At 44.2% G+C, this 11206-nt stretch overlaps 1 protein-coding gene across 1 annotated transcript in view; it reads right to left on the bottom strand.

Moving 5' to 3' along the window:
• Positions 1-8816: 8816 nt before the first annotated feature.
• Positions 8817-11206, bottom strand: part of clpb (ClpB family mitochondrial disaggregase) — a 54424-nt gene continuing 52034 nt past the window's right edge. The window contains exons 14-16 of the mRNA XM_083637892.1: positions 11178-11206; positions 9712-9816; positions 8817-9215 (exon numbers count right to left, since the gene is read on the bottom strand). The exon at positions 11178-11206 is cut by the window's right edge and continues 91 nt beyond it. Coding sequence (XP_083494018.1) covers positions 9018-9215; positions 9712-9816; positions 11178-11206 — 332 coding nt within the window. The 3' untranslated portion in view covers positions 8817-9017. The remainder of the gene's footprint in view (positions 9216-9711; positions 9817-11177) is intronic.

Raw genomic sequence — 11206 nt, forward strand, 5'->3', positions numbered from 1 at the left:
CTTCATTAATGAGACAAGTCAATGATTTTAACGAAATTCTAAATAGGCATAATTGCAGCCATAATGACTGGATGGCCTAAAATTGGATGTTCACCAATGAAGATGAATTCGCACATATTATACCATTAAATATTTTTGAATCATTTTTTATAGCCTATAGCCTCATTTGTTATCTGAAACATAATCAAATAGCTTAATACACAATGGTGAAATTAGGCTAAATGTTCATCACTGAAATTGATTTCGTTTCGAATTTGACCCACTCTTAAAAATGCGAATTAGACTTTGATTTAGGCCTTGGCTATAGACGCTTTTAATTTGACAACATAAACATTCAAAATTGCCCCAGCTTACTTCCTGTTGCAATGTTTGCTAATACAATAGCTCAGAGGAAATAAGATAGGGTTCAAACTGTTCCCATAGCAACCCAAAGATCCGTGAAAACCGTCTATAGGCTGCTGCTACCATGTGTGCGCAGTGCATAGCCTGAGAGGTTTAATTGTTTCTCACCCACCAGCAAAAACATGAAAAGACGTAAAAAGACACTTCTCTATTTTTGGTGTAAAATTGAAAGGTGAAAAGACACACACACACACACACACACACACACACACACACACACACACACACACACACACACACACACACACACACACACACACACACACACACACACACACACTAAAAAGAGGAACATTTAGCTGTATCCTAAAATGTAGCAGTTCTCAGGATTTGCTGCAGCTTGCTCCATATAGCCCATAACTCGTATTATTTGGCCTGACACTATGTTGAAACGAGCAAAGCCGCTGCTCATATACAGCCGCTCTACCTGTGTCACTGAAATGTGTGGTTTCATCACTCCTCTTATTAATATAGGCCTCTTATTCTCTTCCTTCAAAAAACAATGCGCCACTTGCTGCCATCACAGGCCTGATGGTCTGCATCAGCATCAGCATCAGCAGAGCCGGGCGGTGCATTTGATTTATCCGGTGATGGATGAGAGCCGGTGCGCTGAGGCCCGGGGCCGGGGGGGCCCGTTGGTGCGCCTGTCCCCGCATTTCAATCCCCAATTACCGGAATGTACCGTGACGCCCAGGCTGCAGACGGGCCGCACGTCTAACCGGGTTAGAGACAGGAGCAACTCCACAGCATGTGACTGTGACGGTGGAGGAATAACACTTCACTCAAAGTGTTGTCCCACATTATTCAATGGTGGGTTTGGTCCTAGATCTGACTGACCGCTATAGGCGGAAAATAACGTTTAATTATTGATTAAATATAGCCTATCCAAAAAAAATAATCTTTCTTATTATTATAGTAGCCTATATTGCCACCGTTATATGGGCGTCGTTATGCCTGGGCATGGGGGATATAGCCCTGGATCTATCAATCAATCGATCGTTCAATCTATCTATCTATCTACAGTATGCTATCTATCTATCTATCTATCTATCTATCTATCTATCTATCTATCTATCTATCTATCTATATATATCTATCTTCTTTATAGGTTCCTTTTCTGTTTGTCAATCAAGGCTATAATGCTGAAGTTTAATAATTCATGAACCGCTGATATAGGCTATTTTTCATAGGCTATTCATCTCAAATTGCTCGAAAATTGGTGGTGATGGCGATGATGCGAGGGCGAGGAACCTAAAATGCATTTAGGTTGGCAAATGTGCATGACAAAATCAAAGTCTCACCAATTAACTGCATGCCCACATTTGCTCTTTCTTAACAAAAAATGTTCATTTGCTGCAAAACTGGAGTCAGATAGGCTATAGCTTCACTAGGCCTATAGTCTATAAAGCTTCACTAGGCCTAGTCTATAACCAAAATAAGAAATGTTTTCACTATAATTTATAAGCCATATAGCATCAGTTCAAGAATATGGAATTCATCATCCAAAATATGATGCGAGGCTATTCATATGCGCTGCACATCTCTTCAATCACTGCCACACCAGACCTATATTATCCTAATGGATAAAGGCATGTTATTTAAAAAAGAAGCTTTTTAGGATAAAAAAGCAGGTCCCGAGAGAACAGCGCGCGCACGCACGCACGCGCGCACACACACACACACACACACACACACACACACACACACACACACACACACACACACACACACACACACACACACACACACACACACACACACACACACACACACACACACACACACACACACACACAACCACAGCTGGAGCAGCGAGGGCTGGCCGCGCCGCGCACAGGAGAGCTTCTCCAAACACGCTAATTAGATCTCTCTCTCTGGCCCCGCGCTCTGAAAGCAGCCCAGCGGCGGGCCGCGCGGAGCTGTGGAAAGTTAATTGAATTAAATTCCCTCTAAACTAATTAGACTGCAATCTGCCACGCGAGCTGTCCCTGAGCAAGGTTCGAATTAGGCAGAATGGATTTGTTCCTTTTCTTTAAGAGAAAAGCGGGCCGGGCAGACCGGTCGGTGTGTTTTTGGTGCACACGCGGGTCCTTTATTCGTCTTTTATGCTAATTCTCCCAGGGGACAGTCCGTTCTTTTAATACATCCAAGGGACTGTCCCGTGCGGCTCGCGACTGGGGAACATCCGGTGTGCACCGGGCTCAGTCCATCCCACCCACAACACTGATGATCAGTGTTGTGGGTGGGTCCGGCGGAATGGACCGGGCCTATAGGTGCATCACAGCCGTCATAACTGCATGAGCACAAGTGCCAAGACAGTCTCATTTTATGGCCTACCAATTAATATGAAGCATTTTCCTTGTTCAGGGAGTAACTTCCAATCCATTCGATGATCCAGTGCCATATTCCACAATCCATAATTCCATAATCCATAATGCATTATGCCAGGATGGATGGAGCCATTTCTTTTTTGTTTCTTATGCTTGAAAGTTGGTCACCATTCACTTACTTGTTTAGGATAATGCTGCAACAGTGTTTTGCTGTTAAACTCCAGGACGACCTGTCTTTCTATTGGCGTGAAGGTGAGTAGATAATGACAGAATTTTCATTTCCTTTAACACTATGGCAGCAAATGATGACCGTCACCAAGAGAGTCATTTTGACTCCTTTTCAACTGTGGCTAACAGACATGGTTTCCAACACGGTTTCAGTTGTACGTATGGAGAGACTCAGGTTCCTGAGGACCAACTCGCCTAACACATTTTCAAGTATTTGGGGCCCGTTTCTGGCCCACTTGGACAAGGTTAGGGGAGACGGGTAACCCGCCCAGCTCATTTCTCAGGGACGCTTTACGTGGGATCCTATGCACATCTATTACAAGCACATAAGCACACTATTTGGCCGATAGCACTACTTTGTAATGTTGGAATGTAGTTGATATATGTATGTTTTTTCTTTTTTGAGGTTTGAGTTTGTTTTTGTTTTTTGATGTTCTGAAAAATTGAAAAAAAAAAAAACACTATGGCAGCCAATGAGTTAAAAAAAAATCCAAAGCTAAAATAAAAAGATCTACTTTATAGATGTATCATGAGCGAGGAGCATCTTGTTCAACTAAGAGCTGAGTGGAACCAGGTAATGGTGGTGCAATCGATCGCACTGTGTCCTGAGGGACCAGAGAGAGAGAGAGAGAGAGAGAGAGAGAGGAGGGGGGCAGAGGAGCTGAGAGGAGAGGAGGGGGACACAGACGTTAAGAGCAGGACAGATATGATAATGCGCGAGGCTCTGGTCGGACATCATTCAGCACCTCCACCTGGCTGCTTGCTGCACACAGAGAGAGAGAACTACAACACTGATCTGACAGCAGAGATGCTGCTTTAGCCACCAGAGTTCAGCCTCCTTTCATAGAGGCTGAAATGAAGCTTCACATCAAGTTCACAGGTTAGGTAGCCTACGAGGATGGGCTCATTTAGGAAGGGGGGAAGGACAAAATTAATGAATTTATTATTTGGTGGTCCTTTAGCATGATGTCTCCAACTGGAAGTCCTTGTTTACTGTTATTAGAAAGGTTGATATATTATCAGCAAGAGAACAGTGTGTGAGAGTAGGCTACATAGATTTTGGCTCTGCCTAGACTTCCATCTCTCTCACACGTGTTTTATCGCCCTTCTCTCTCTCGCTCTCCTCCAACTCTATTCTCCCCATCTTTCTAGTTTCCTGCACGTCTCTCTCTCTCCTCCGATGATTGATCTCCCTTCTCCTCCCTTTCTGCCACCCCCGCACCTTGAACTCTCCCCCATTTGTGTGTGTGTGTAAGAGAGAGAGAGAGAGACAGGAGGCAGGGAGACAGTACCTGAGGAAGGAGGGAAGGAGTGTGTGTGTGGGAGAGAGGGAGAGAGAAACCGTATATATGAGAGAGAGCGGGAGTGAGACAGGAGGATGGGGGGAGTGAGTGAACAAAATGTAGAGAGAGACAGAGAGAGGTTAGGAGGATGGAGGGCAGGTTTCTGTTTCTCCATAATCTAATCAGAGAAATGGCAGCAGTCAGAAATAGCCTGACGGACGGACTAAGAGCCTCTTCTCTCTCTCCTCCTCCTGTCTTCCTCAGGGAGGGTAAACGGATACACACGTGCACGCACACACACACGCGCGCACATGCACACACACACACGCCAGCTATAGACTTCCTAAAACCATAAAGTGTAGATGTGTTTGAGGGTTATAAGAGACGGAAAGGCCTGAAGGTATCATAGCAAAACCTGATCTACTGTCCAGATGCAGGCAGCCTCTTCCAACTCTCACTTTGAAATGTTTTCTGCTCTGATGCTCCGCCTCCAGAGAGACACAGAGAGACAGAGAGAAGAGAGACAGAGAGACACACAGAAGAGAGAGTGAGAGAGAGAGAGAGACAGACACAGAGAGACAGAGAGAGACAGAGAGAGAGAGACACACACAGAAGAGAGAGTGTGAGAGAGAGAGAGACACACACAGAGACAGAGAGAGAGAGCCAGTGGAGTGGACGCTGGTGTAGATAATTTATTCCCAACCAGAGGTACGTGTAACCCTAGACTGGTACTTGAGCAGCTTGCAGGGGATACAAATATTGGGGATTACAATTTATTTCTAAAATTGTAAAAAATCAAAATCATTTTTTTCACTCAATAACTGAAATGTGAGTAATTCAAAGGATTGACCTGTGATAGCTGTGTTAGATATTAAATGTTTAAGATGAGTTGAATCTTAATCGACATGCATGAGTGAGAGGTAGCTACTATTGGCATGGCAAAACAGCTCAAGGGGTCTAAGAGAAAAAAGGTAGGGAACCTCTGGTGTAGATAGACACTTTTCCCTGCAGGCAAGAAGCATGTATCCCTGTATTCACATGTAAATAGGTTGTCCTTTAGTGTGACCTTTAGTTGTTTAGATGGGTCTTTTCCAGTGCCACGTTGACGTACAGTGAGTACAACTGCACAATAACCTTAACTTCCACATTGACGCACATCAGCGCCATGACGACAAGACGTGCAACACATTCTCCTGTCTCTAAAATGATGATGTACGATAGGCAGTGTTGGGGGTAACGCATTACTGTAATCACATTACATTTGTCTGTAACGAGTAGTGTAAGGCATTACAGTTCCTAAATCTAGTAATCACACTACAGTTACTATTCAAAACACTTATGGCATTACTTGCATTACATAAGTTCTTCAATTATCTGCAGGATCAGGATTGAATCTGCAGGAACGTGTGGAGCTTTTTCATGCACTCGATTGGGATAGGGATTTGTGCTGATAAGGTTTCATGTTACTATGAGGCCATTTACACCTGGCACTAACATGCATTTTCTGTGATCAGATTGTAATCGGATAGTGCTTGATCGCAATCCATCCTCAATGTGCCTTGAGGGTGTTTACACCTGTACTTTCAAGTGGTCAAGCACTATCTGATTGCAATCTGATCACAGAAAACACGTTAGTGCCAGGTGTATATGGCCTCATTGTTAACTGGCAATTAGGTGACAATGCATCTCAGGCGATGTTGCAGAGTAACGCAAAAGTAATGTAACGAGTAGTGTAACAAACTACTTTCTCCAGGGAGTAATTAAGTAAAGGCATTACTTTTTTTAAGGTAATGTGTAATATATTCTTTTTTTGAGTAACGAGCCCCAACACTGATGATAGGGACGTGTGTGGTTAAGAAGAAGAAAACCGGCGAGGAAAAAGTACAAAAGGTTTTTATATTTACTATTACTCTACATTGCAGGATTACCATCATTTACTGCATGTTTTGAATTCAATCAATGAATTGATGAGGAAAAAAGAAAGAAAATCTCTTCAGGTAGTGCAGCGCTAGATTCCCTGTGCCTACCAGCACGAGGCGTCACAGGTTGCCTCCATGTTTGGTGTGTCTGAGTGAGTGAGTGTGTGTGTGTTGTGTGTGTGTGTGTGTGTGTGTGTGTGTTTTGGGGGGTCCAGGCGGGGAACATAAGAGTGAATGTGTCTTTTTCCTGCATGCTAATCCCTCCCTACAGGGGAGACACGCCTGTGGTGTGTGTGTGTGTGTGTGTGTGTGTAGCCCTCTACATTTCTATGGCATTCGGGACAGTCCTACTGCATACTCCCAATGTTCCACACACACACACACAACAGCATTCCAGGGGAATTCCTCTGTCATGTTGTTTCACAAGTTGGACAAGCGTTTTTGTTGTAGAATTCCCACCCAGGCACAGCTGTCTGTCACTCACACACACACACACACACACACACACACACACACTCTCTCACTCCCTCTCTCTCTCTCTCACACACACATCTATCAGTCTCTCTCACACACACACACACACACACACACACACACGCTCTCTCACTCACTCACTCACACACACACGCTCTCTCACTCACTCACACACACACACACACACACGCGCTCTCTCACACACACATCCGTCAGTCAGTGTCAGTAGCGACACAAACAGAACAAAGAAAGGAGGAATTCCCTTGTTGTTGTGTTGTGATGACTTTATTTACGCGGTGCACGTCGGGATACGATGTCATCCTGTGAAGAAGCTGGGCGCCTTGTCAACAACATGCTGGTCACATGACTTCTTTACATCAAACATTTATGATACAAGTATTTAAATATGACTTCTTTACATCAAACATTTATGATACAAGTATTTAAATACGACTTCTTTACGTCTCTACATTCCTCTGGATGTCAAAATGTATTTTGCCTGCAAAGACACAGAGTGAGTGTGCAGCAGCAGAGCACAGTGTCATGATGACAGAGGCAAGTCTTTCACACTGAACGTGCATCAACACAAACCACTCACCAGGCTGTGATATTAGCCATATAAATATAATTCAAGTGGACTGCGATACATTTTTGCTTGTGTGATTTCTCCACTAACATATGAAATGAATAAGCAGCAGGCTGCGTTAATGTTTACTTATAATTGATCAATGTGAACTCTGCTGGTGAGCTTTTCTCCACAAGACAAACGTGTGTTATGGAGAACACATTGATCTCTAATGGCCATAACACACAGGCAACAACGTCAGACAATATCTGGCTATTAAAGCTTTTTTTTTTTCCTCAACAGCAAATGGACAAATTCAAAGTGGCTATTATTTATCCACTCTGGCAAAAAACAAAACAAAAAATCATCTGTGTATTGATTCAGTTGGTGTTTTCAGAGATGAAATAAGCATTGCTACTACTACTAGTTAAAATCCTCCCATCAATATTCACATTCAATTTGCTCCATTGGCTATTGCGCATCTCTGCCAAATGTTAACGACTCTATTGCCTGGAGAAACTGCCACGCGCACCGCATCAACTTTGGCTTCACTAATGCATTTCCTACACAAAGACACGGCTGAGTCTACATCTAACATCTGCTGTTCTACATTATAATATATCTCTCTCTCTATAAATACCAGTGCAAATTAAATCTATTAGACCACCAGAAGAAACACATTAGATGACTTGACTTGCCTCAACAAAGGTTTACAAGCGATCTGAAGAGATCTTCTGGATCGATTACGGTAACATTGAGACTGGACAGTGAGAACAAAGCAACTAACTCACACCATGGCTTCTATCCACCGATGAAGATGAGATGAGATGAGAGGAGAGGAGAGGCTCCATCTTCCAGCCTGAAGACCTGAGTGATAAGCTATGAGAAGACCCATACCTGCAAACACATTCACTTACCCCCACTTACTTTATATCTATTAGGACTAACGTGTGTGTGCGCCTGTGTTGTGATCAGTTTAAATTGATAGGTTGATAAAAATAAATCTTTACAGTGACATGTTGGCTGGTATGGTGTAGGGATGAAACGATAAAACGATAAAACCGTGTAGGTTTGATTACCCTACCGTGATTATCGCTGCTGCACAGAGCGCTGTTCACTTGTTTGTTGTTTGTCGTGAAGATGATAAAAGTGAAGATTGCACCCAATCCTATTGGTATATTGGTGTATTATTTTAATGTGTATGCAAACAAAAAGTGCATAGTGCTGCTAATTTGATTTTTTGTTACTTGGTGAAATTATTTCAGCGAGTGTATCAGTACTTTTTTTTTTTTTTTTTTTACATTTGCAGCACATTTTAACAATACCATGATAATACTGATAGTGATCATTTTGGCAACTATAATTATGATATGAAATGTTCATACCATTTCATCAGTAGTATGGTGTGTGTGTCTGTGTCTGTGTCTGTGTGTGTGTGTGTGTGTGTGTGTGTGTGTGTGCGTGTGTGTGTGTGTGTGTGTGTGTGTGTGTGTGTGCATACAGCATATTGGGGCAAAATCAGCATGTACTGTATGTACTGCATGTGTGTGTACTGTGTACTGAAAGACAGAGGCAGTGATGTGTTTATGAGAGGTACCTTTATTGGTGAGCTCCTTCAACACAGCCTCACACTCCTTCCTCTGGATGATGATGATGATGATGAAGATGGTGATGCGAGAGTGGCCAGTGTAGTGTGTATACTCTGTGTGCGTGTGCATGCATGTATGTATATCTGTTGGAACCTACATGTGTGTATGTGCATCTGTGTCAGTGTTTATATGCATGTACTTTCTGGTCATGTCTGTGTGTGTCTCTGTTAGTGTTCAGGGTTGAGTGGTGGACGGATGTCCAGCGTTCTCGACGAGCTGTCCTCTCCGACCACCTCCAGGCGCAGACTGGGCATGCTCTGCTCCTCCTCGCCCTCTGAGTGGACGGAGAGGCGCAGGACGCAGCCTTTGGGGAGGAGCTCCTGCTCGTACGCTGCGGCTAACTGGTTGACGACCCGCCGCTCAACCTGAGGGGGTCAGAGACAGAGAGGGGTACAGAGCTCAGTCAACCTGAGGGGGTCAACTCCCTCTGCCAATCTGGGGAGAGTTGTAGACTAGCACAAGCTTCCTCCAATACATGTGCCATGAGTTTCACCGGCAGGACGTAGCGCGTTGGAAGATCACGCTACTCCCCCCAGTTCCCCTCCCCCACAAACAGGTGGGGGCCACGCAGAGGAGGCACTAGCGCAGCGACCAGAACTCACCTCACCGGCTTCCCACCTGCAGACATGGCCAATTGTGTCTGTAGGAACGTCTGAGCAAGCTGGAAGTACCGCTGCCGGGAATTGAATCCGGGTCTCCGCGGTGGTAGGCGAATACTACCCAGTACCCACCATGTCAAAATTGCCAAAAATTCAAAATTCTTAAGACTTTTTCAGGAACCGCACACATGGATTCCATGTTCTGTCAGTCTGTGTGTGTGTGTGTGTGTGTGTGTGTGTGTGTGTGTGTGTGCATGTGTACCTCGTGTTTTATGGAGCGCGCTCCGTAATGCATGTTGTACCCCCCGACCAGCAGATCGAGGACCGGCACATCCCATTTAAGAGTGATGTCATGGCGCTGCTTAGCCTAACGACAGAGGGAGAGAGGTTAGGTCAGGTGTGCAGGGGTCGACAGACAAAAAGAGCCAGGGAGAGAGAGAGCTGCGGTAGTAGTGACACTGAGGCGACAGAGAGAGAAGTGGCCTATATGACCTTATGAGTGAGAGAGAGAGAGAAGCTTGTCAGAGCAGCATGTCTGCCAGTGCTAATCAACAGGCCCTTAATGCGTTTTAATCAAACAGCAGTCGATAGTAGTGATCAGTGCAGCTGGTTTACTGTAGACACTGCTGTTAACACTGCATTCAATAAATACATAAGATGCCATGTTTTACTCCAGAGAGATGTAATCACCATACTACAACAACAACAACAGTATAAATGGTAGCACGAGACATTTAATTAATTTAATGTAAGAGAATGGCATCTAAATGGCTTGTGAACATTCTGTAATAATGAGATTTCAACAATAATGAGAGATAGCGATGTAAGATCTGCTGTTACTGTGTTATCCTTTATACTCTAAAGAGATACAGACAGAGACACACGTTATCCAGGCATGCACAAATGCATGCCTGCACGTCAAAAATGCACGTGCACAGACAGACAGACAGACAGACAGAGACACACACACACACACACACACACACACACACACACACACACACACACACACGCACACGCACACGCACACAGTGGCCTGGGGGCCTGGCGTGTTGGCAGTCAGGCCGCCAGCTGTAATATTAATAATTAAATATTGATGAAGGCTCCACATGTTAAACACTGTAATCACATTATAGTGAGGAGCAGTGGCACATCATATTGATCCGAGTGTGGTCCTGCATAGCTCAGCGGCTCAGAGTATATTGTACTACAGGGTGAGTGAGGCCTTCCATTCCCACTGCACTCATGCTACAAACAGAAATGCAGAGAGGCTTGGCTGAGTAGACAAAGCACTCTTCATACATCTGATCGTCTTTGTCTTTTGGTATGTCTGCTTGGATGGTGCCTTGGCTGTGGTGGGTGGCCTGTAACAGTTCGCCTTTTTTATGTTTGAGTTTACGTATTTTCCTTTTGATGAAGTCTATTAGACTGTTATGTTTACTGTTTTTTTCACTTTATGTATTGTTTTAACTGTTTGAAATAAATCGTTTCAATCAATCAATCAATCAATCAATCTACACATGTACTGAAACAATAGGTAAGGCCGTGGCACTCCTTTTGCCCGGGTCAGCGATTTCAGGATCAAATGGTATACATGTACTACACACCCCGACACCCACAGACCCACACACACACCCACAAACCCACACCCACAAACCCACACACACACACACACATACACACACACACACACACACACACACACACACACACACATGCACACGTTACCTTCTTGGCCCAGAAGTTGAGCTCTTTGC

The sequence above is a fragment of the Poromitra crassiceps genome, assembly GCF_964638095.1.
Source record: "Poromitra crassiceps genome assembly, chromosome: 5".
In the NCBI taxonomy this organism is placed as follows: Eukaryota; Metazoa; Chordata; class Actinopteri; order Beryciformes; family Melamphaidae; genus Poromitra; species Poromitra crassiceps.